We start from the raw sequence: 27,330 nt of genomic DNA, 5'->3' as shown, positions 1-27,330 counted from the left end.
TTGCAGTTCGTGATAACTCTATGGTAATAAACCCTGAATTGTGCAGATATCTTGAACTGAGGCTCACACCCCTTTTTCAACCCCATGAGCAGCACCCTTGTCACTGTGGAACCTGAGTTGCACCAGCCAGCAGTGACCTGGGTTGATAGGGACTGGAAGAAATTCCCAGAACTGCACTGCATGGTTTCAGGCAGGCTGCACCAGGGCAGGCAGGACCAGGTCAGCCTCTGGGACCTGACTGAGAGAACACAGAGAGAATTAACTGTTCACTTACAGTCTGTACATACAACGAAGTTACCAGAGCTTCTCCCAAATGACAAGTAAACTCTTAGCTAATAAATTGACCTAAAGTAAAAATGAAACACATGTACATATATTAAAATATGTACATAAAATAGCTATATGCAGCATATCAAATTAAACATGTTTTAAGATACATTATAAAGATATATATGCATATATTAAATGAAAGTATTTGTAAAGTATGTATTTTCATGTAATAAGTTAAAATATATTAAAGGTATATATTAAATAAAAGTTGACTAAATTTCTTATAACTATGAAACTTTAAAAATAGTAACTATAATTTAAATGACTTATCAAAGGGGAAAGTATAAATTAACTATGAACTGTTTCTGTTAGTACTGAACTGTACTATAGTTTTTAACCATGAAATGTTGACATGATATTCAGATACATTTCTGAGCTACTTTCTAAAGCACTTAACCTTCACCCTTCTGCTTATCTCTGCTTCAGCAGTAAAAATACATGGTATCTGGAGAAAAATCCTGATAAATTAGCACTGGTGTTGCAGAAGCTTTTCGTGTTTGCATTTACTTGGGCATTTGGGGGAATTTTAAAACGCGAAGATGAACATAAAGATGACACTGTGTTCTGCTCAGCTTTTGAACCTGATTGTCTTGCAGATGTAACCTATAGTTTCGATAACTTCGTTCATAAATTATTTGAAAACATTTCACAAATAGGTATGTTCATGGGAGCCTCACTATAATGCTTATTTTATGATTTTAAAAGGAATAAAACAGAGCAATAAAACAAATTGAAATGGTAATAACAGTAGAAAATCTGCAACAGTTACTATATTGTGTATTGTTGTCCTCTAAATAGTTGCTCAGACTACCACTTTAGGCTTAACATTACAGTTCTTCTGAATCAGCTGGTTGCTTACAGTGTGATTGTGTGGGGGACTGTTCTCTCCCCAGCCCATGCTCAGGCTGGCTCATAAGCAGGGGCTTAGCTTCTTCCTGGTTCTTCCTACTCTGCACTCTGGCTGGCTCATGGGTAGGGATTTAGCTTCCTTCTCTCATGATTATTTTAAAGTATTAATCAGAAGCTATGATTGAGTTTGTTGTGAGTAGGCCCATCTTGGAAAGTATGTATAAAGGCTAACGGCAAAAAGGAATCAATAATAAGAACACCAGTACCCTCACTGCAGTGAAAGAAGTCTGAAGACGATGGCAGTTCTCCATAGTTCTAGGTAGAACACAGACATAGAACACTAGTGGGACAAGGACAGAGACAGAGACTGGCACCCCTAGCCATGGCTGTGCAGTGGATCGGACCTACTGTACCACTATGTAGCAGGAGCTTCTGTAGAGCAGAGTACTAAAGTCTTATGTTTCTTTTTTTATTTAATTCTAATATTTTATTCCTTATGTTTGAACTTTTCAAGTCAATTCTAACAAATAAGTTCTCTCCTAATACTGTGAAACATGGAGCCTTCCCAATCAACTGCTACTGATTAAAGACATTTGAACAAATCAAGAGTTTTGATGTAGTATCAAAATGAGACAAATATTAATATATTGAAAAGAAACTTGCTAAGTAAAGATGAAAGCTAGAAATGCAATACCAAAGATACAAATCCTCCTCATCCATCTCATGTAACTCTCACTGTATCCTTCAAGATTGCCTGTAAACAGTTCATATAGGGTGCCCAGAGGAGCAAGCACCAATCAGCACAAGCAAGGTCAGGCCTTCTGTGCTCCCAAAAGAATGACACGTACACATACACACTAAGTCTGCACATCAAAAGTTTTCTGTTGTTTACTATATAAATTAACTTTTGATCCCAAAGCATGCATGTTAACTTATTATTGAAGTTAACAATTTAAGTTGATGCCTCTTGACTCTTAAAGGTAAATAAACAGTTGTAATTTGTCAGGCAAAAGTATCTTCAAGCTATATTTATTCTTCATATGAATCTAAAAGCATATTGATGAATTCCACATTATGTTAAATAATTTATCTTAAAACTGTGAATATGAAATTTTACTTTGTCATCTGACACTCTAGTGTAAAAGAATCTCGGATGGGTTAGGACTGGTTAGGACTGAGGTACAGGAAAAAGAGGCAGGTGGACGCCTCATAAAGCTACCAAACTAGACGTAACAACTGCAAAACAGAGAGGAGAGCTGAGAAACTCTCATTGATAATCAGTTTGCAAACAAAAACTATAAACACAAAAGGAAAGTTCATGTTAAAAGGGTACCAACAAAATCACCCATTGTAGTCCATTTTCTGATGCTATTTACAGAGTACCACACATTAGGTGGATGATAAAGCAAAGTGCTTTGGCTCTCTTGGTTCTGGAGACTCAAGGTCAAGGGGTCACATCTGATGATGGCCTTCTTGCTGGCAGAGTCCCAAATGGCACATATCAAAATGTCTGTGTCCCCTGGTGTCTGTCTTCCTGTGGGAGACACCAAGAATCCGTCACAGGGGCTTAACCCTGATGATCTTCTCCAGTCCTAAGCATCTCTCAGAAGCCCAGGGTTACATGCCACCAAGTACGTTCCTACTTTCAGACCCTTCAGGATGGAACTAGGCTCCTACAAGAGTAAAGAGTAGACAAGCCATATTCAAACTGCAGGCCCATCCTGATATTTATCCAGTTATTGTGATCTCACAGATTATGCTGTGAGTATTCAGCCTTCTCTAAAAATATGTATGAAAGAATAGCATCCATTTTAACATAAGTAGTTCTGAAGCAAAAACAAGTAGAAAAAGCATATAAATATGAACAAAAATCTAAGTAGACTTTTGAGAAAAGCAAAATATAGTAATACAAACATGAAATTCAATAGTCATGAAAAATTCTACTCTGGGTACCAACAAAGAAAAAATTAATACTTAAAGGGAAAAAGCTATAGAAAGCAGATTTGAGCAGTGGGAGATGGGTTGAGACAGACCAGAAAGGGATCAGAGTAAATTTTCCAGAATCACATTCATTCTTAGAGTAAACACATAATCATTGCATAATGAAGTTATAAAAATGTTAAGAAAAAAGTGGTAAACCCATCAGAGAAAAGATGATGTCTACAAAGAAGGGTTAATTGGAGGGACAGAGAAATTTTTGTTGGTGTCAACAGAGATCAAGAAGCAATGTGATATTTTCATATTGATGAGGAAGCCTAAATTATTATGGTCAGTAACTATAATTTAAGAATGGTATCAAAATAAAACTTCATACAGATGTACAAGGACTGAAACCGTCAAACACCTAAGCTCTTGCATAAAAGGTAGACATCACCAAAACTAGTATACCCAGCGGGAAGTAAGATGCCCAATACAAAGTAATGGTGAGCACAGGTCTTGGTAGACTAGCTCAACAGATTGATATATCTATCAATTATAACTAAGTAATTCTTTTTTATTAAAATATATAATCAAAATCATGCACAAAATAACAAGATGGCAGGAGAGGGATGTATGATAGATCTTTATTCTCTTTGAAAATATGTCAGAAATACTATATAACCTTCAGATTTGTTAATATAATATACACATAGTATATTAATTTGAAGTACACAGAAAGTGAAGATAAAGTCATACTTTATAAAAAAGGGTCGAGTAGCAATAATATGAAGTACAATTTCTGGCAAATGATTAAAGCGGAATAAAGAATACTACATTTAAAAAATAACCCACAAAAAATAAAACAATCATGAACTTTTGTGACTGAAACAACTTAGTCCTTTAATAGTAGATTCTGATAGAACTCCAAAATTGACGGTTCTAAAATCATACTAAGATATTTATTATCTCTATCAGAAAATGAAATATTAAAACTGACAAAACTTATAAAGTATGTTGTTAACATTATTATACATCTATCCTTTTTGAATATTAACATTGTTATCTCTCTACCATGAAATTCTTTTTTATTCTATGTTTTCCAGAACTTCAACTAAGAAAATATAAAACTTTTATAATAGAAAACTACGTGTCATTTACAAATAAGTGTCAGAATTTTCCAATGTATTGGAATTTTATAGTGTCCAAATATATGGTAAAAAGCAAAAGCTTTGGGTAAGGTCTCAAAGGATATCAGGCAGTAATTCACCTTGTCTTATGAATTATTAAAAGGATAAAATATTAATAGAATTTTGCTTTTATACATTTAAATACCAAAGAAGAAAACACTAATTTATTTTACGAAGTTTGATATGCTCTTACAGATCAACAGTCTTATCCTTTCAGATAGTTAGTGGCACATTTCACAACTGAAACCTTTTCTTGGATTTATTTATCATTCCCCATTTAGCCTTTAGTCTACCAACTGGTGACCGATCTATCTTTGGGTATTTTCTGGATCTACAGCAATGTGAATTCATGCCTTGGTCAGATGTAGTTCCTAATGTTGCAACACTAACTCAAAAAGGTAAGATAATTATGATATTCAGACTTGTAACTTCTCAAAAGTTCTGGTGGTACTATACTTACAAAAATAGTTGTCAGCAACTTTGATGTTGGATCTGTTCCAAGTTTATGTAGGGATCAGTTACATTTGCAAGATGTGTCCTCAAAGCCAATCTTTTGAGTAACACTTTCTGAGAAAATCAGAGGGTCAGTTGAGTCCAGTGCACACTGTAAAACTGGAGCTCGTTATTTACCTTACTGCTGGCAGCATTTATTATTTTATTTATCTGTGATTATTAAAAATAGAAAATGACAAAGGCCACTTCAAACAAGGAAAACCTTCCATGTAAGAGCTTGCCCTTGGCTATAAAAAGTAACTGCTAATTAGAAAATAATTATAAACTGCTAATTGGAAAGTAATCATAGTTTGACAGATATCCACACATGCTAAAATGTTATTCTCAACATTGAAACTTGTTGCACTCTGAGAGCTTGGTAGAAGTTTAGGATAGAAATTTAACAGTCAGGCTTCTTGTTGTGTCCTTACAATCACAGATGGTCCTGACCCTACAATTTTTCAACTCTATTATGGTGCAAAAGTAATGTACCCTCAGGTTAAACTGTGCATGGAATTTTGAGATGTGGGGTCTTTTCTCACTAGTGACTGACAGCGAGGTCCGCTTTCAGTTCTGGTGCAGGCAGCAATTGCAGCTGTGGAGATCTCAGTACTGCAGCGCCGTCACCAGCTGTGATGCTGAGCAGGTTACCAGTGCTAAAAGGCACTGACTTGTGATAACTTCTATTCACTGTGGGTTTATTTGGTTGTAACCTGCATCGTAAATTGTGGAACATTTGTCCAAGAAATTTAATGAATGAAAACTTTTTATTTTATGAAAAATTTAAAATTTTTTTTCATAACAAATTAATATGGGGACAATAAGTTATTGCAGTGTGTGTTGGCATCAGAATAGTTAAGTACAAGACATAAACCAAAAAGATTCTTACAGAAAAGAAACAAACAATAACACAAATTTTCTTTACAATGAACTAAGATAAACTAATAGTATTCATGAAGCAAGTTAACATATATATTGAAACATTTTTAAAACACTAGAATAATTAATTTGGGGAAAAACATATATAGTGTTGTATAAAAGAAACTGTGCAATATTTGAACTTGTGTGTCTGACTTACTTAACATTACATTCTCAAGTTGTATCCATTTACCTAAGAATGCCTCAAGTTCATCTTTCTTTATGGCAGTGCAGTATTCCATTGCGTACAAATATAACATTTCATTCATTTGCCTTATCCAATAATCTGCTGATGCATATATGTGCTGTCCCCAAGATCTAGCTATCATAAATTGTGTTGCTAACTTGTATTATTCCTACAAATCATTCTTACTCAGATAATTAGCAGAAACAAGATTATAGCCAGAGAGTAACAAAATTTGAGGGACTGAAATTACCAAGTACATATTTTAAGACACACATGTTGTCTTAGTTACTTTTTACTGGTCGCTGGGACAAAATATCTGACACCCAAAATGAAGGAGAGGAAAGGTTTATTTCTCACAGTTCTTGCAGGTTTCAGTCCATACTCAGTTGGCTCCAAGGCAGGGTGTCATGCAGGCCTGCAGTTCATGACAGCTGCAAACAGCAAGGTGCTAACCTGCAAGAGCAAGAGACACATCTTCTTTCCACTGTTACATTGTATTTTGGCTCCACTCCTAGGTGGGTGTAGCACTCACACTACCCATGTGAGTACCAGACAATGAACCAATCACAAATGCATAATTGCAGGAGGCTTGGGGGCCACCGACATAAACCATGACGTGACACATGCTTACTATTTTTTTGAAAATACCTCCAAATGATAGGAAACTATTTTTAAAAACTAATTCAATCAATAGAAAAAAGAATCAAATAGGTCTTATAGCAATGAAGAAATTAAAGCAGCAACAGAAACAGTCTACATAAGGTGAGATGCATGAAATATTTCCTTCAAAATGCAGTGTTTTGTTTTAATGGTGATTTGGAGATGCTTACCAATGTAATTAGAAAAGAAAAAAACAGAGATACAATATTGGGAAAGGAAATGGTTACATTTTAATTATGTGCTAGTGCTATAACAAAGTATCTGTAAAACCAAAGAATCACCTTAAAATTGTAAATAAAAATATAAAGTACATTAATAAGTAGTTCACAGAAAAATAAATATCTTTTAAATATGAAAAGAGTTGACTCATAATATGAGAGAAGCAAAATTAAACCATAATGAGATACAACTTTTCATCTATAATCTAAGTATCAAAAATTTGATACTTTTGGCAAAGATGTGAAAATATAATAAGATGTCAAAGATCAGAAAACAATTTGTCCAAATCCACCAAAATTATAAATCCATGTGCCAGTTTATACTGACACAACATTCTGCTTATAAGAACTAATCTCACACATATGTGAAATGACATGTGTAGTGTGCGCTATTTGTAACTGCGAAAGGTTGGAAGCATTCTGAATGCCTGCCCTTGGAGCACTGGTGGAAAACTCATGATATTTATTAAATTGTGTAATTCCATCTGGAAAAAAGTCTTATATGGCCAGGACTCAGGTATAAGTACGTCTGCTCCCTGTGTATCATCAAGAACTTCTGATTACACACTGTGTGAATGTATTAGCTAATCTGCTAATTCTTAATTAAAAAGAGAGGTAGAGAGAGAGAAAATAACAGATGAGGAAGTAAGGCTATGTTTGACTCTTGTGAAAGTTTTGGCTATGTGCTAGAGAACTGGGGTAGTTATAAGAAAGCTGAAGAATTCAGGAGGTTTTGTGTGTGTGTGTGTGTGTGTGTGTGTGTTTTCATATAAGGCTGCCTATATGCTGCTACTTTTTAGTTTTAAAACTGTCAGTTTCTTTTTTTTTTTTTTTTTTTTTGACTTTTTCCTTTTTATCGGTACCAGGGATCGAACTCACGACTGCCTGCTTGCAAGGCAAGCGCTTATGCCACTGAACTAAATCCCCAGCCCCAAAACTGTCAGTTTCATTCAGTTCAAACAATGTAAAGTTTGGTGTTATGATCACATTTTACATTGGTACAGTAGAAAATTCCAGTATAAGGAGCAGCCCAGGGGTGGTGAGGAAAGGACCAGAACAGTGAGGCTCTTCTCAAAGGGACCAACGCCCTAGGCGGAAAGGAAGGTTGTTTCCTCAGCCTCACAGGATGGAGGAGGAGGACCGCGATGCCTTTCCTGAGGTAAGGGTGGATTCGCAGCCCTGAAAGGAAGAAGCTTGGAGTTTGCATAGGACAGACTTGGAAACATGTGCTGTAAGCCTACCAGCTGAACATAGGAAAGACAATTCTTTTTTATTAAGCTTATTGGTATATTTTAGATATATAATGCTCATATCCATCATGGGGAATTTATACTTGTACATGATATATTTTGATTATTGCTTATATTGCTTTGTAATGTGCACCCTTTCCCAGAGTCTCATGTACCTAAAATATTAGGGTAATAGTTCTTCTTAGGTCCTTCGAAGAATTGAAAGCTGTCTTTAATGTAGGTTCGTCATTGCTGGCAGACTTTCAAAGGTCTGCTGAGAATATCCTGCGGCTTTCGGAGTGTGGTGAGCACATTCATTACACTGCCACCAGAGACACGGTGTGCCTGTCTTTCCTTGCAAGCCTCCTCTTAAAGAATTCCTGCCCTGTACTTCTCACAGGTATGAGACATGTCATGGAAGGGGACTTGTTCTGGAGATTATTTGGTCTAGTCATTTTACAGAGGAGAAAAATAGGCCCTAAAAACATTTGGCAATTCATACATCAATTTGTATTCTTATCAACAGTCTAGGAATGCCCCCGTGTGCTAGTGTAGGGTAGCATAGACCTTGGTCGTCCGTCTTTTCCTAGAAGACCTGTGGGATAAACATGGCTGGCCTGTCTGGCCTGTGACCAGGTCTTGAGAGGGCCCTGTGGGCAGCACTGGTTTAGCCAAATTGACACACGAGATTCCTCCACCCAGTGTTAGAAAGTGTCTCTCTCAGCATTACCTACAAGGATTTAGGGCAGCTCCTGCTCTCCCTGCTCAACACTTGTTTCCACGTGGGCCCCTTTTTCCCCTCTTTGACTCTGTTTCCTCTCCCTGCAGACAGTAGTACCATTTTCCCACTTCTGTGTTCAAAAACTTCCAGCAGTATGACTCAAACCACCCACATGTTGCCTCTAATTTCTATTAAAATTCTTGCTTTTGTTTCACTCTCCAGTGAATTATACACTTGTTCTGACCCAGTAAGACATTTATCCTCAATTGTTTCCCTCAGATGATGTTAGCCAAATTTTTCAAGAAATTTCATTTCATATACTATATCTGGTGTGTGATAAGTAAAACATTTGAGATAGTCTTAAATGAACATTAAATAAAAGAAATGGTTAGCTCCTAGTCTCTTCTTTTGTAGGAAATGTAAACAATTTAAACAATTAGGAGTTCGTATTAACTCCCTGATTTAGCCTCTCTCATATTTAAAAAGGGGAAAAGCAAAAGCATACTTTTCACATAAATTTCAAAGAAAAATCTTACTGATTGTTTTAATATGTCAAGATGTATCCTCTTCTGGTATGTAACCCTAACCTAATGCATGTTTCCCCCTTAGGAGAGCCTGGTGTTGGGAAAACTGCAGCTATTCACCACATGCTTGGAAAGTTAGAAGGCCCAGGAGGGTTTGATATAAAATATGGGTCAATTTTAGGAGACGTCCTATTATATAACGAAATTAAAAAGTCAAGGTTGTATATATTAAATTCTAAGTTTTATTCTTCTTGTAAAATGTTTGCCTTATACGATTTGGGGAGTAAATCTATTATTTGATAATGCAGAATTATTTAAATGATTAGTTTTTCCTAATCTCTCCATTTTTAAAAATTTAAATATTCTCTGGGGATTTAGCTCAGCGGCAAAAGCACCTGCCTTGCAGGCATGTGCTTGCAGGCATGATCATGAGTTCAATCCCAGGTACCAAAAAATAAAAAAAATTTAAATATTCATGTTTAATTGACAACAAATAACATATAAGTGATGTTTTGGTGTGTGTATGCATTGTGAAATGCTTACATATTCATCATCTCACATACTTACATTTTTGTAGTAAGAACATTTAAGATGTGTTCTTTTAACAATTTTGAAATGTGTGTTATTAGCTATGGATACCATACAGTACAGAGATCTCGAAGCCTTATTCCTATTCCTAAATGGCTCTTTGGACCTTGGACAAGTATCTCCCCATTTCCTCCCACCTTACCTCTAGCTCCTGGGAAAGACCATACTACTCTGTGCTTTTGTGAGTTTGACTTTTTAGGCTCCAAATTCAGTATTTGTCTTTCTGTACCTGCTGTATACCGCTTAACCATTATGTCTTGCCATTATCTATGTCACTGCAAGTGACAAAATTTTATCCTTTCTAAAGGTTGATTAGCATTCTATTATACATAGATATCCCATTTTCTTCACCCATTCTTCTGTTGATGGAAACCTGGCTGATTCCACATTTGTGCTATTGTGAATAATGCAAATGGACATGGAGTGCATAAGTCTCTTCAACATACTGTTCTGAATACTCTTAACTATATACTTGGAAGCAGGGTTGCTGGTATATGGTACTATTTTTGACTTTTGGGGCAGCCTCCATACTGCTTTCCAGAATATCTGTACTAATCACCTGACCACTAACAGGTTTAAATCACCTTTGTGCTATAGCCCGCACCACTCCTATGGCTGGTCTTCTGTTAGCTATCCTGTCAAGTGCAATGTGATTCTCATTGTGATTGTGTTGTCTCTCAGTGATTTGTCATGTTGAACATTTTTCTGTAAAGTCAGGTGACTTATTTGTATGTCTTCTTTTGAGAAATATCTATTCAAGTTCTTTTGTTTTTTTTTTTTTTTTTTTTGGTCTTTTTGCTTTTTATCGGTACCAGGGATCGAACTCACGACTGCCTGCTTGCAAGGCAGGCGCTTATGCCGCTGAGCTAAATCCCCAGCCCCTCTATTCAAGTTCTTTGCCAGTTTTGTCAGATCTATTAGTTTTCGTGCTATTGAGTTGAGTTCTTTATATATTTTGGATACTAGCCCCTTATTGAGTCTATGGTTTACAAATATTTTAAGTTGTCTCTTTGTTCTGTTGATTCTTTTGCTGTGAGTAAGCTTTTTAATTTGATGCAATCATCATAGTTGTCTATTTTTGGTTTTATTTCGTATGACTTGGGAGTCATTAAAAAAAGGGAATCCTTGCCTAGACCTGTATGGTGAAGCTTTCCTTCTGAGGTTTTTTCCCTAATAAATTTACAGTTTTACATGTTGTATTTAAATCTTTAATCTATTTTGAATTAATTTTCCTTTATGAGGTAGAAGAATGCTCCAGTCCCCTTCATCTGATTGTGAATATCCGGTTTTCCTGATACCATTTATTGTCCTTTCCCATCATGTGTTTTTTACTTTCATTGAAAATCAGTTGACCACAAAGGTGTGAGCTTTAGTATAGGCTCTGTATCCTATGCCACTGGTCAGTGTTTGTTTGTTGTTTGTTTGTCAATAACATGCTGTTTTGCTTACTCTCTGTTTGTAGTATATTTTAAGACTAGGTAGCTCATTTGTTCTTTTTCTCAAGACTGCTTTCGCTATTTGGAGCCTTTTATGGTTCCATAGGAAAAATGGAAAAAGACGTTGTACTTCCAACCCATGTACACTGAATATGTTACCATTTGCTTGTTTTCTTTATCAGTGTTTTATACTTTTCAATATGTACTTTTTCACTCCTGGTTAAATTTACTCTCAGTTATTTTAATGATATTATAAAGTAGATGTTTTCCTTTTTCAAATAGTTTATTGTTAGCATGTTGCTATGGTTTAGATCTAACATGCCACTTTTTTGGTAGAGTTTGAGGAGCAGTGCTACTGGTTCTTCTTTAAAAGCTTAGTATAAAGTTCAGTGTGTAGCCTGGTCCTGGGCTTTTGTCTGAAGTGAAATTTTTAATGATCCAAGCTCTCTATTTATTATTTGTCTACTCAGTTTTTCTACTTGGAAAAACTTTTACTTTTCCAAAGTATTAACAATTACATTAATTCCTTTAAATGAGAAATTCTTTCATTAATTTTAAGTCTAAATTCAAAATCTCAATTTTATATAATATAAAATGTAGCTATGACCTATTTTCCTCCTAGAAAGATGTAAATTAAAATGCACAAATAAATTTCTCTGTGTTTTGGTTTTGTTTCACTAGAAATATATGATCTACTTATCAAATTTAAAAATACGTTTACAAAGATGTCATTCTATGCCTCTTCCTGAAAGAAAAAAAGGAAAGAGATCTAAATTATGCAAATGAGAGTACAAATTTCCAAAGATGACTTTAAATCTGTTAAAATATTAGAGAAACCTATCACTGTTTGAACTGAATAAGAATGTGGAGTTGTGGCAAGGCCACTGGGTCTTCCTCCTGTCACTAGAGTCAGACACCCAGGTGCCTCTGTCACAGGGGTACTGCAATGTCCCAACCTTCAGACAACAAAACAGAACTCTGAACTTCTCTCCCACATCTATTGTTGGCCTAGTATTTCCCCTCTCAGTGAATGAGACTCGGGCACTCAAGCCTGAGACCTAGACTCATCCTGAGTTCCTTCCCGTTGTCCCATTGTTTGTTTCTGCACGTCCCTTCAATTCCTCCAGGCACCGTGTGCCATTCTCCCTGCCCCATCCATATCTGATCTTTAGCTGCTTGAGGCTTCAGCCTTCATGTGCATCATGAATTCCTCAACTTCTCTTTTCCCTCAGCTACCATCATTTACACCTTACTCTAATGATTTTGGAATAGAATCCTACTAGACTTAAGTAAGTCTTTAAAATCAAAAACATAATTTTTGAAACATTTACTACAATATAGATAATTATCCAAATATTACAAATAAGGGTCGTATAAACGTTAATGTTTGCTATATGCTTAATATTTAAAATGAAGTGAATTTTAACTGTAGGTAAAAATAAGTTTTCCATCAATAAATCATAAGAAAAACAGAACCAAAATAAAAGAGGCAAAATGTATTTTGTAAAAGGATAAGGAAGGCAATGCCTTTTAACAGTACTCACTACTTGACATCATAGAAATTTGCCCAATTTTTTGTTTGTTTTTGTTCTGTTTTTGACCCAGAGTCTTCCTGTGCAGCCCAGGTTAACCTTGAACTCACTAGGTTGACTTCAAGGTCTCTGAAGTCTTTCCAGTCTAAACCTCCCTGGTTCATCTTTTTTTTTTTTTTTTTTTGTGTGTGTGTGTGTGTGTGTGTGTTTCCTTTTTATTGGTACCGGGGATCGAACTCACGACTGCCTGCTTTCAGGGCAGGTGCTTATGCTGCTGAGCTAAATCCCCAGTCCCCCTGGTTCAGCTTTTAAAGTAAGCCCATGTTAAGTTTGAATAGCAGTTTCAATGGAAAAGTGTAAATAGAAAAAAAGAAAGAAAAAATTGTTTTCTTACAGGAAATAAAATCAACCACATACTATTACTTTCATTGTATTTTTCTGTTAACACAGTCACAATGGTAAATAAACTAATTGTAAATTCTTAAAACATCTGATCCCAACAGCCTAAAGCAGAACCTCCACATCTTGGTTTCCAAAGCCCACAGGACAACAGTTGAAAATCCTGGTAGGTCTTTCAGGCAATTTCAAGCCTTTTCTACCTCAGCCACATGCAAGTCATGTTTTACATGTAGAAATCTCAGCGGTTTCAACTGGTCACATTCAGTAAACAGACCTGGGAGCATGCACTGCCCTTAAGCCATCTGCTGCTCAAAGACAGAGTGGCCGCGGCAGGGAGCAGAGTGCACTGCCTGTCCTCCTCCTTGTGGTACACAGGCAAGATCCAGACATGACTCTTCTGTTACTCCCCATGCTTTCAGGCCTAGCGCAATGGAGAGTTGTGGTTTTGTAGCTCTTAAGTCAGGCCATCAACGGAAGTATGCAGTGAGCCTCAGCAACCTCATCCTGACTTCTCTGGCTCAGTAGCTGAGGAAGCAGCAAGCAACGGGTGGCAAGAATCCCAAGGTTGCTTGAGAAGGGAAGGGGAGTCAAGGACCTTGTGTTGTGGTTACCATGGCACTGTCCCAGATGACCCTCTGGATGGATGTGCAGTACTCAGGAAGGCACCTTAACTAGATGAGTCTATTGGCCTGCAAACCTTGTGTGTGTCCGCACGGTGGGGAGTGGATAATCTGCCTGTGGATCGCATTGCCCCTGACTGGAGCCTCAGAATTGCTGCTTACCATGGAGAGAGGAAATGTTCTAGCAGGCTGTGCCTGCTCCTGACAAGGAGGAGAACAGTAAAATATTACAAAGTGTCTCAAATTTGTTTCTCTTTTTGTATTGGCATTATAGATAATACTACCAAGCTGGAGACTGGAACTGATAAAAATTCACTTCAAAACGATAAAGGAATTGCAGTCTCTACAGTAAATTTTTGTGCCAATATGACAGCTGCCAAAGCCAAGGAGATGATTCTTAAGAAGTTAATAAGAAAAGCTAAAGACACTTTGGGAACACCTATGAACAGCAAGGTAAACACCTCTCTTACCTGTTAAGTAAGCTTCCTACTATGAAACAGTAAATCAATTTTACCAGATATTAATAAAAAGAAAAGGCCGTATAACATACACTCCTGAGCAGTCCCAGAATCCAGGGTTTCCAATCAATATAGTTCACATTCCACAGGTTGACCGTACTTAGAACTAGGAAGGCCAGAGCTGCTGAGTAACTGCAACATTAGCAAGCAGGAGAAATTTTTGTCAATTGTGACACAAAAGATAGGAAACTAGGTTTCTTACTCAAAGCTCATATTAACAGTTAAAAATCAGGTAATTAGATAATTCAAAACAGAGAGCTATGTGTATTTTTTAACTAGTCAATTGTTTTACAAATCAACCGAAAAGGACTGAGCCACAGATAGTCGAGGTGATAGTCAGGGCACATCAGGGCCTGATGTTTTCAGAGGTGGCAAGCACCAGATTTAAAACAGCATGCGTCTGAGTTATCCCTTAGCTGCTCATGACAACAGCATTTGTATTAGAATTTTTAGTCTAGTTCCAGATCACAGTCTTATTCCCAAGACAGAGTGTACTATATACGTACAGTAGTCCCTTGTCAATAAGAGGCATTCAATGCAGACATTCCTAATAAATAATAGGTACATTCCTTTGTAATAGCCACAATTACTTTTTTAGCACCAAACACATTTCTTTCATCAGATTATTGGTCTATAGAGAGTGAGTCTAGTTCTTGTTATTTTGAAAATCTATTCTTTTCTAAAATCTTACATGCAAAATAGATTTTGATCTCTGGGTTTTGTTGTTACTGTTTTTTATTTTTTATTTTTTCCAGAACTGAAGATTGAAGCCAGGACCTTCACACTAAGCTACACCCTTTAGCCTTTTATTTGTTTATTTTATTTTATTTTACTTTACTTTATTTTGGCAATGTTTCACTAAGTCTCTAAGTTGCCCAGGCTGGGTTCAAACTTGTGATCCTCCTACCTGTGCCTCCCAGAAGTGCTGGGATTCCAAGTGTGCATCACCATGCCCAGCTTGCTCTGCTATTTGTTAATAGAAAAATAGACATTATTGCCTGTAATTTTGTTCTCGTAACAAAGCATAATTGATATTGTTAGTTCAGAATTTCCACAAAGGCTGTTTTAATTAGCATGTTGGATGTGTTTGTCCCCCTTTAGGCTGTAATATTCATTGATGACTTGAGTGTGCCAGTGCCAGATGCAAGCGGAGCACAACCCCCACTAGAGCTGATCAGGCAGTTGCTGGACATGGGAGGAGTCTACGACACAGAAAGAAATGTGTGGAAGGTAGAGGACACACTGAGACTGTTCACCTTAAATGGGTTTCCTGACAGCAAATCAAATATTTACAACAATGTTGAGTGAGTTAAGCGAGAAGCTTAGAAAGTTTAGCCACTGGAACATGTTGAAGTCTAAGATCCTAAATTTACTACATCTATATGTCTTTGCCATTTAAAACAGGTCCATGCGGTCTGGGGTTTAGCTCAGTGGCGTAAGTGCCTGCTTGGCAAATGTGAAGTCGTGAGTTCGATCCCTGGTACCAAAAAGACTATGGGTGTAGAGAAGCTCTACTTTCATAAATTCAAATCTTAGTCAATACTATAGGTCTGCTCTATAGATTTAGTGTCTGAGTCAATGGTCATCATTGCTACCTATATTAATAATCAGATTCTCAGTGCATCTGCAGTCAGCACACATGAGCAAGCCATGGAAATGCCTTTCCAAATGCGTCTGCAATCTCTACATAAAACTGCCCTTCTTTTGTTTTCAAGAACATACCGCAAAGGTTTTTGAAGCACTGCAAAGTCAAAAAAAATTCCCAGCAAGGAATTCCTGTGCTCTTCTGTGCTGAGGAGCCGCCACTCTTGTTTTCCAAAATGGTTGCATTAGTGCACATTCCCAGCCAACCCCTCTGTCCTTAAGATTTCTATGCACTTTCAGTAGGTTTAGTGTTTCTGTCTTAATATTTAGATCTTTGATCCATTTTTTGACTTTAGTGCATGGTGATAGATGTGAGTCTAGTTTAATTCTTCGGCATGTAGAAAGTCAGTTTTTCCAACACCACTTACTAGCAAGGCTATCTTTCTTCCAGTGAACATGTTTGGCCCCTTTGTGAAAGATGAGGTTGAGTGTGTATGTAGATATGTCTGTATCTTCTGTTCTATTCCATTGATCCTCACGTCTGTTTTTTGCCAGTATCATGCTGAATTTATTATAGCAGCTTTGCAGTATAATTTCAAACCTGGGTTTGTGATGCCTCCTGCCTTGCCTTTGTTGCCCAGGATTGCCTTTGCTATTCTAGGTCTCTTCTGATTCCAGATGAATTTTAGCAATGTTTTCTCTTGATCTGTGAGATATGCTAATGGTATTTTGATTTGGATTGCATTAAATTTGTATAACAGTTTTGGGAATATGACCATTTTCACAATGTTGGTTCTTTCTGTCCATGAGTAAGAGATATCCCTCCATTTTCTGCATTCCCTTCAATTTCTTATTTCAGAGTAGTATAATTTTCAATGTATAAAACTTTTACTTTCTTTGTTAGATTGATTCCTAAGTATTTCATTTTTTATCTTATTGTAAAAGGTGTAGTTTCCCTAATTTCTCTCTCAGTGAGTTTATTGTTTGTGTACAGAAATGCTGTTGACTTTTGAGTAGTGACTTTATACCCGGCTACACTACTGAATTTACTTATTAGGTCTAGAAGCTTGTTGGTGGAGTCTTCTATGTAGAGTATCATATCATCTGCCAATGGGATGTGAACTTCCTGTCCCCATGGCTCGCCAGCGGTGGTTATGTCTCGCCTTCTTGTATTTGGTTGGTTGGTTTAAAGTTCCTGTAAGGGGAAAGGAACCTGTCTCATTTAGATGCACCAGGAAAACATTCTGAGTGGCACTGGTGCTCTGTCCCTGTGGTTTGGATTTGTGTTTCCCTATGATAGCTAATGTTGAGCATTTTTCATGTTTGTTAGGGAAATTTCTGTATTTTCTTTCATTTAAATATCTTACTCATTTTTAATTGAGTTAATCTTAGGTTTGGTTTTTTGTTTGGAGTGTTGTTGTTGTTGTTGTTTTGGGCTTTGCTATTGAGAAGTTTGAGTTCTCTGCTTATTCTGAATGTTAACCCCTTGTTAGTGTAAATACTTTTTTCTCCCACTCTGGAGGTTATCTTTTCACTCATTTGACTGTTTTTGCAGTGCAGGAGTTTTTAAATATAGTGTTGTCCTATTTGTCTATTTCTGCTTTGTTGCTTGTCCTTTTGGATGTTATTCCCCAAATCCTTGTTGGAACCAATATTGTAAAGCATATCCCCTATGTTTACTTCTAGTGGTTTCATTGTTTTGAGTGATAGATTTTTAAAATTTCTCACAACATTCATGTAAGTAGCAAGCTTTAAAATTACATTTTAGGGTGGGCTCCTTTAAGAACATAGATTTCTGTGACCACCATGATTTTGTTTTGCAGAATACAGTAACCTCATCCTATTTGCCCAAATGTTTTTCAGTCTTTTGTTCATGTGGGGAGGAGAAGTGGGCAAGCTGGCTAGTCCCTCATGTGTCTTCAGGCACTCTCTTTGTCACTCTCCTGCAGAGCATCCATGATCTCTCTGTGGTGGCAGCATCCTGTGTCCCTCCAGTTGGCAGGCATGATGTCAGCCCACGCCTGCTCAAGCATTTCTGTGTGTTGGTGTTGCCTCATCCTCCACAAAGTGCCTTACATTCTATTTTTGAGGTAATACATGTAGTTAAGTCTCTACTGAAAAAAAAATTCTAATTCCGTAGTATAAAGAAAAATGTGACAATTTAAGACTACTGATATTGAAGAACATTCTCTTATGGGATGCATTTTATTTACCCTTATATATTCTGGCCTATTGTTATTTATCTCTTACTATCAAAAATAAGATGCAATATATATAAGGGAACACACATGTTGCATCTGTAGTGCACATTTAAAATGCATATCCCAAGACTTCATTCTCAGAGATTCCAATTCAGTAGATCCTCTATGGGATTTGAGAATCTGCCTTTTTGTTAACAAACTTGCTGATCTTTTGTTTGCTTCCATTTTCTTATAGAGTGAAAACCTCTGAGAGAGCTGTTAGAACAATATGGATTTGCATACATGTGTCCTCTCTTCCAAAACAAACGTTTCTTCAGGTGTATATTAGTGATCACCTGAATCAGAATTACCAAGGACTTTTGGAAAAATAAAGTAGAAACCACCTATATTAGTTTTGTGAGACAGAATAATCTTTCAGAAGGTTTATTTTTCTAATTTAGATTTCATCTTAGATTTCAAGTTGAGCCATTTTCTCATAATTTCAGAATTATCGGAAGGAAGCATACATGTACGCCAACTCAGACTGAAGTCTGTTACTTTACATTTCTTCTAGTAACATCTCCCAGGAGCAGGCAAGTGGAAGAATTAGCAGCAATCTGGTGCAGTAGAGGCAGGGCATGCGTTGGGCCACAGCAGTGTATAATCTGTTTTTGGTAACAGATTAGCCAGAAATGGGCTATCGTGAGGTCAATTCTTAAAATTTTTTGAAAACTAAATTATAAAACTTCTTTTGAAAGGTCCACTTGGGATTGTATTTCTCCATCAATAACTTCACATCTGATGTTCAGAAATGTAAGGATTCAATAATATCTTCTTCCCTGGATATGTACTATCACATACGTAAGAACATGTTACCAACACCCACAAAATGCCACTACATGTTTAATCTTCGAGACATGTTTAAGGTTTGTTTAAAATAAATTATCCAGCTTATTTTTTAAATTGGGAGATATAGTTTTACTGAGCGGGTTCTCTGACTCTGTCTCTGTCTCTCTCTGTCCCTGTCTCTTTCTCTCTCTCCTCCTCCTCTTTCATTGGTATTGTGAACATTAATATGTTAGAAAAGGAAAAAGTGAAATTCATGTTAATTTTGCTGTTTATTAGCAGCTTATCCCATGAATAAGTTGAATATAATTGTCCAAGTAATTCCAACCAGATAATTCAATGATGAAATCACTATAATACTGAGCAGGAAAAGAAATGTTAAGTTATAACATAGCTTTTGATTTTGCTTCATTTCTGAGGTCTAATTTCGCCATCAGAGGATGATGGCATACATGTGCACACTGCAAAAACCCTGTTTAAGTTTTCACAGATTTTCCCAGTAGTGCTGCTTTGGTCATTCACCTTGGTTAAATTATCTGCAAAACTGTTAAGGAAAACAGTTCTTGAATTTGGTACCTTTCTCCCCTTCCTTGGGGGCTTAAGCCCTAGCCAGCACATGTGATCTTTGAAATGGATAATTAGGGTTTTTAATCCAAATTTAGAACACTAAACACATCAACTTTAAGAAATGCCCACAGATGTAGTCAGGAATCCCTTAATTCCCCTTCCACTAGCTGCTGTGCCAATTTTCCTTGCCTTGTAGCTTGCCCATCTCATCAAAACTTCATGTAGTCCCTACGGAAACTTTCTTTACTTTGTAAAGTTCTTACTTTACACGATTGCTTCTATTTCCATGAACTGCGAGCCCTTGCCTTATACCCCAACCCCCGGCTGTTTCCACACAGCTTCTGCTAGGCCTTCTGCAAGCTGACAAGGCTGTGGTTAACTCTAAGGAAACAGCTGCTCTGCTTTTCATCCATGAAGCTTCCCGCGTGTTTCACGACCGCCTCATGGAAAAATCTGAACAGACCCTTTTCTATCAAGTGCTCTCAAAAGAACTGGAGAACTACTTTGAGGTAAGTTTACAAGTACTTTAAATGGACTCCTGGGCCAAAAAAGAAGTTATTTTATGGAAATCCCTAGGCATTTCTCTAATGTTCACAAGAACACTTATCTTGACAGTTTCATCTTTCACTTGCAACATGGTAGAGCAAAGGTTGAGATGATGGAGAGGAGGGCTGCCTGCCTTTGTTCATGCTGTGCGTACTTGGGAGCTTCTGTATGACTTGTTGTCTCCAGGAGTGGAAGGATGGTCTTGAGACACTTTGCCAGGACTCTTTACCCTCCCTACCCTTTGGACTTTGGTTTCCTCACTGCTTGTGCATTAGTCCAGGTCATGAGCATAAGAATTTCCCAGACTGGGTTCTAGGGAAAGCGTGTGAGCACACGAACCAGTGAGCCCTGCCCGTGACTGTCTCTGCTCTCCCTGCCTGTGAGCATCCAGGAGGATGTTCTGCCTGGGTGTCTCCTCTTCCCTTCTTTTCTTTGGTGGTGCCATTTTCTCTCACTTTATTCACAGAAGTCTAGGACATAAAAACCTCAAAGGCATAATTACATTTTAAACAGTTAAAAAAGATTTCTAGAGGATAAACTTCATACAGTGAAATAAATATAGTCTTACATACATGCATATAACTGAAAAGATGCGAGATATATATATATATATATATATATATATCTACGTGTCAACTTATGTTAATACATGTTCATCTGTGTGTGTTTGAGATGCATGAATTCATAAAGGTATTTGAAATTCCTCTAGATAGCCCCATCACTATTTTAACTGGAGTTTTCTGTTTTTCAGCACAGACATGTCTTGCTATAATTATTCATGTTGACCCATGACTTCTGCCCTCCAGTCTCTTTCTGACATCTTCTGGAATAATGTTTCCCTCAGCATTAAGACTAATCTTTTCCTCTCACTTGCTGGTTCTCAGCCTTCTGGTCCTCAGCCTTCCGCTCCTTCCCTAAGCACTCTTAGGTGGTACAGCGGCAGCAGCTTGTCCCTAGCTTCCTCTCACTATTGCTCTCACTATTCTCTGGTCACAGCCCAAGAGGCAGAAAACACCTGTGATAAACACAAGTGCTGCCTGGGGGCCATGTCTACCTCCTCCATTAGAAGGCTATGCATTAGCAGCACAGGACTCTGCCTCAGTTTCTTCTCTGCCATAGGAGAGATAGTGATGATGCCTACCCCAAGACATACACCAACATGAATAAAATGTTTAAGAATATATCTTTGACACCCAGGGAGTGCTAATTGCAAGCTGTCATAACACTAACGAAAACTAAACCTTATATCTATGATTCAAATTCATGATCATGGATGGTGGAAAGATCTGAAATTTTGAGACCTTAGATTGACCTCTATCTATCTCATGTAAGAGCATTTCATCCTCAGTATGTGTTAAGACATTCCCAAGTCTCCAGTCATGTGCACCTTCTCCACCATGAAGAGACTGGGCCTACTGATGTCACCATCCAGTTCTCCTTTCATGCTAAAAATGTGAGCAACATGACTCCTGTGCCCTCTGCGTGAGCACCTGCAGGCCCCGTCTTGGGTCAGGTCTGGCCACCAGTCTAAACACAGCTCATGAATATGGAGGAGATGCTGAAACACAAATATTCCATGTTCTCTCTTATAGGTGGAATGTAAAGCCATGAAATTCACAGAGGCTAAGAATAGATTGGGGGCTGGGAACAGTGGGACGCTGATGGTCAAAGGGTACCAGCCCTGAGACAGGAGAAAAAAAGATTTTTATTTAGATCCAATAAACAGTATAATAGTTGTGTATTATGCATTTCAAAAGCACTAAGAGTAAATATTACCACAAAAAATCCTTAAGTATTTAATGTGATAATATAGTCCTTATTTATCATTTCACATTGTATTTGTAAGTTATAATATCACTTTGTATCCCATACATTCACGTAACCATACTTAGTCAACAAACAACAAAAATAAAATTTTTAAATTGCAGCTCATGCTTTCTTCTTCTTAGTGGTCTTTTCAGATCAATACTATCCCATTTCCAGGTTTAGAGCCTGATTTGTATTTTCATAGTACTGTGGAACTTTCCTGTCATAAAACTTACTATAATATAATTTGTCCCTCCAACCTACATGACTCTGAGAACAGATTCTTGGACTTTATCTTCTCCTGAATCTGCAAATTTAACATCCTCCCACCCCCTATATGTCTGGGATGAATGAATGCATAAAGGTGGAAAGACAGTGATCTGAAGAGAGTTTATGTCTGTCGTAAGAGAAGTTTCAACTATAATTCAGTTTTAAGAATTCATCACATCAAGAAATAGATGTAGAGGAAGTAGGAGATAAAAAAGAAAATGTAAGGACCTTGACCTAGCTACTCCTCAGACAGAGGACTACTCTGTAGTATATAGAAAACACAGAAAAATTAGATCCTCCAAAATAAAAGACTCAAGGAGGGAACTGTGCTCCCAGAGGAGGTGAGTTCCTGCACACCATCCGAGCCCTGGGAGAGTTTAAGATCATTGCTCCCAGTAGTCAAGGACATATCCAGCTTCCAGCACACTAGACTGGGCAGGTTTGAGGTCTGCCTGGGCTATGCCCAGTGACCTTCGTTCAATCCAGGGAACTGTAGTGCCAGAGGATGGGTCTGGGCTGCCAGTGGGGGTGAGTTCCTGCTCACCATCCTGAGCATCCCAGGAGAGTTTAAGATCATCATTCCCAGTGGTCAAGGAACTGCCAGCTTCCAGCCACACTAGAGTAGGCTTGGAAGGTTTTGCAGCCTGACTAGATTATACCCAGTGACCTTCTTCAATCAGGGGAGTTGAGAGCACATGGAGTGAGTTCCAGCACATTGGTCCTTGCTCGGAGAGAGCTTTGGACAATCATCCACAGTGGTTAGGTGTCTGCCCAGCTCCTGGAACACTGGAGGTGGCACAAGAGGTCCTATGGGACTGACTGAACCATGCTCAGCAACCTCCATTCAGTCCCAGGAGCCAAGGCCATAGGAGACGATTTCCAACACACCCAGGAGAAGCCTTGGAACAACACATATGGAAAATGACAACAATGAAAGATGAAAATGCAATCTCAAACCTCCAGTCCATCCCAAGAAAGCCTAGCAGCCATATACATAGAAGAAAATATATGCCATACACCTAAAATACATGAAATAATAGCAACTAAAATAAAGAAGCAACTCCGGGAAGCTTTAAAGGAATTCAAACTAGAAATAATCTCCCAGGTAAAAGAAGAAATGATAAAAGTAATGAAAGAGATGCTGAACACATCTAAAGAAGACAGTTAAAAAATTAGAGGAACAAAATAAAAAGATAGGATCCCTGGATGAACAATATAAGAAACAAACAGAATATATGAAGCAGATTCAAAGAGATATACAGGAAATCAAAAATTCCATTAAAAGTTGTCAAAACTGCCTCAACGAAAGTGAAGATAGAATTTCAGACCTCGACAAGATTGCAGCTAGTGAACAGGAAAGAAAATATCTTTTAAAAATAATAAAGACTCAGGAAATAATAATTCAACAGCTGCAAGATGATACAAAGAAAAACAACATAAGATTGATGGGGGTAAATGGAAAAGAAGGGAATAACACAAATGATATTGAGGATATTTACAGAAATAATAGCTGAAAATTTCCCAAACATGAGAATGTAAACTGACATAAAGATTAGTGAAGCATATAGAATGCCAAATAACCATAACCAAAATAAAACTACACCAAGACATATAATAATCCCCTTCCCAGAAATCGAACATAAGAACAGAATATTAAAAGCTGTCAGAAACAAAAGACAGATTTAACTATAAAGGAAAATAAATCAGAATCACAGCAGACTTCTCAAAATAATGAAGTCAAGAAGACCATGGAGTGAAGTATTTCAGATCTGAAAGGAAAATGATATCCAACCTAGACTGATGTACCCTGCAAAACTGTCCCTCAAAATGGATGGGGAAATAAGATACTTCCATGACAAAGAACAGCTAAACAACTTAATGATCACCACGCCAACTCTGCAAACAATACTGAAAGACAGTTTAGATACACATAGGAAAAATCCACTGAGCAAGGCAAACAGAATGGAAATTTAAAGATGCAACAGCAGAAAGATAACATGTCAACAAAAAGCCAATATATAATAGTTATAACCATTAATGTAAATAGTCTCAATTCACCAATTAAACAGACTGGCAGAATGGATCAAGAAACAGCATCCAACCATATGCTGTCTATAAGAAACCCATCTAACCCAAAAGGAAACTCACAGACTGAAGTCAAAGGATGGAAAACAGTACTTCATGCAACAGGACTGAAAAAAAAGTTGGGGTAAATACTCTGTTTTCAGACAATGTGAACTTCAAACCAAGAACGATCCCTAAGACATAAAGAAGGTCACTACATACTGTTAAGGGGAAAACTTTAAGAGGAAGAGATAATAATCTTAAATATATATGCACCAAATTCCAGAGCACCATGTTATATAAAACAAGTATTAATAGAAATGAAAAACAAAGTTAGCAATAACACAATTATAACAGGAGACCTTAACACACCATTGGCACCAAGGGACAGATTAACCAGACAGAAAATCAGCAAAAACATAACAGAACTGAATCACACCTGTGAACAAAAGGACTTCATAGACATACAGACTGTTCCATCCATCAACATCAGACTATACATTCTTCTCAGCAGTACACGGGACATTCTCTAAAATAGACCATATACTAGCCCACAGAACATATTGAAATAAATGCAAAAGAGTTGAAATTATCCCATTCATGTTATGAGATCATAGCATCATGAAACTAGAAATTAATGATAAAAGAAACTGCAAAAACCTCATAAACACATGGAAATTGAATACTACACTGTTGAACAATCAGTGGATCATGGGAGAAATTAACAAAGAAATTAAACAATACCTACAACCAAACAAAAATACAAATACAACTTACTGGAATCTGTGGGATGCAATGAAAGTTGTCCTCAGAGGAAAATTTATTGCACTGAGTTTCCACATAAGTAAAACAGAACAAATACAAATAAATAACCTGATGCTACACTTCCAACATCTAGAAAAAGGATAGCAAGTCAAGCCCAAAGCCAAAAGAAAGGAGGAAATTATAAAAATCAGAGCAGACATTAATGCAATAGAGACTAAGAAAACAATCCAAAGAATCAATGAATCAAAGAGTTCATTCTTTGAAAGAATAAATAAAATTGATAAGCCCCTAGCCAAACTTATTATTAAAAAAAGGAAAGAAAAAGCTCAAATTCATGCAATAAGGAATGAAAAAGGTGAAATCACTACAGACTCTATAGAAATACAGAAGATCGTCAAACCTATTTCAAAAACCTCTACTCTCATAGTTTCAATAGCACAGAATAAATGGACAGGTTCCTAGAAACATATGAAGTACCAAACTTCGGTCAAGAGGATATAAAACTGCTGAATAACCCAATTTCTATTAATGAAATTGAAAATGTAATTAAGTCCTTACTTACAAAGAAGAGCCCAGGCCCAGATGAATTCACTGCAGAATTCTACAAGAAATACAAAGAAAACTTAATACTGACACTCCTCAAACTCTTCAATGAAATCGAAAAAGAAGCAATTCTTCTTAAGTCATTCCTGGAAGCAAATATTAATCCAGTACCAATACCTGAGAAAGACCCAACTAAAAGAGAAAATTATAGGCCAATATCCCTAATGAACACAGATGCAAAATTCTCAGTAAAATATTGGCAAACAGGATGCAGCAAATCATCAAGAAGATTATACACCATGACCAAGTGGGATTCATCCAGGCATGCAGGGATGGTTCAACATATGTAAATCAATAAATGTAGTCCACCATATCAAGAGAGTCAAAAATAGGAATCACATGATCATTTCTATAGATGCAGAAAAAGCTTTTGATAAGGTCCAACATTCATTCATGATAAGACCTTACAGAAAATTGGAATAGATGGTCCTTATCTCAATATGATAAAGGCCACCTGTGACAAACCAACAGCCAACATCATATTACATGGCCTAAAACTGAAGGACTTTAAATTAAAATCAAGTACAAGACAAGGATGTTCCTTATTCTGCTCCCATTCAACATAGTACTGGAAATGCTAGGCAGAGCAATTAGACAAGAGAGAAATAAAGGGGAGTAAATATAGGAAAAGAGGAAGTTAAATTATTATTTGTGGATGACATGATTCTCTACATAGAAGAGCCCCAAAACTCCATTGAAAGACTCCTAGAAATAATAAATTCAGCAATGTAGCAGGATACAAAGTCAGTACTCAAAAATCCATAGCATTCCTATACACTAACAACAAAATCACTAAGAGAGAAATAAGAGACGCCATATCCCTCACATTAGCATCCAAAAAAATGAAATACCTAGGAATTAATCTCATGAAAGAAGTAAAAGATCCATACAGGGAAAATTGTAATGCCCTGAACAAAGAAATCAAAGAGGACCTCAGAAAATGGAAAGACATCCCTTGTTCATGGATAGAAAGAATAAATATTGTGAAAATGGCCATTCTCCCAAAACTGTTATCCACACTCAATGCAATCCCAAAGAAAATACATTCAACATACCTCCTAGATCTAGAGAAATCACTCCTAAAATTCATCTGGAACCAGAAGAGACCTAGAATAGCAAGGCAAATTCTAAGCAGCAAAGGCAAGGCAGCAGGCATCACAATCCCTGCCTTGAAATTATACTATAAAGTTACTGTAATAAAATCAACATGGTACTGGAATAAAAACAGATCTGAAGATCAATGGAATAGATTAGAAGATACAACCACAACTACAAACACACTTAACAACCTTATCTTTGCTTTCTTTTTTAAAATTTTATTTAAAAGGAAAAAAAAAACAAAGCGGTGTAAGAGTACAAGTAATACAGAACTACATAAAAAAAGAACAGAAATCACCAGTTAATAGATTACATATTATCATCTTAGAGACAGTTGCTCAAGTCACAGTATCAAAGCATACAAAGTGGACATTCAAACAATGAGACTGCAAACAGTTGTGTTCAATGATCCAACCAAAAACATTAATATGGTCATCTATTTAACGCCCCTAAACACACTTGCAGTTGTATTCTTTAGAGCACTTTTTTTCCTTTCTTTTTTACAACAAAATTTACACATTTTGGGTTTTATTACTCCTTAGTTCTTATTACTTTTTTTTGGAAGAGAATAAAGTCAAATATGGCAAAACAAAGCTGTCAGTCAAAACCAAGGATAGACATAGCACATGATGTATAAACAAAGTACAAGGTTATCAACAGTGGTTACCATAAT

At 36.9% G+C, this 27,330-nt stretch overlaps 1 protein-coding gene across 1 annotated transcript in view; it reads left to right on the top strand.

Moving 5' to 3' along the window:
• The window catches only part of Dnah14 (dynein axonemal heavy chain 14), a 345,721-nt gene that overhangs the window by 193,541 nt on the left and 124,850 nt on the right, over window positions 1–27,330 (top strand). The window contains exons 42-51 of the mRNA XM_063237535.1: window positions 757–986; window positions 4,568–4,684; window positions 8,232–8,390; window positions 9,321–9,453; window positions 13,295–13,356; window positions 14,085–14,263; window positions 15,430–15,558; window positions 17,862–18,002; window positions 18,851–19,018; window positions 19,844–20,014. Of these exons, the coding sequence (XP_063093605.1) occupies window positions 757–986; window positions 4,568–4,684; window positions 8,232–8,390; window positions 9,321–9,453; window positions 13,295–13,356; window positions 14,085–14,263; window positions 15,430–15,558; window positions 17,862–18,002; window positions 18,851–19,018; window positions 19,844–20,014 (1,489 nt within the window). The remainder of the gene's footprint in view (window positions 1–756; window positions 987–4,567; window positions 4,685–8,231; window positions 8,391–9,320; window positions 9,454–13,294; window positions 13,357–14,084; window positions 14,264–15,429; window positions 15,559–17,861; window positions 18,003–18,850; window positions 19,019–19,843; window positions 20,015–27,330) is intronic.

Source organism: Cavia porcellus, unplaced genomic scaffold, assembly GCF_034190915.1.
Source record: "Cavia porcellus strain 051 isolate PalLab524CR breed Dunkin Hartley unplaced genomic scaffold, mCavPor4.1 scaffold_26, whole genome shotgun sequence".
Classification (NCBI taxonomy): domain Eukaryota; kingdom Metazoa; phylum Chordata; class Mammalia; order Rodentia; family Caviidae; genus Cavia; species Cavia porcellus.
This window is presented reverse-complemented; position numbering and strand designations above follow the sequence as displayed.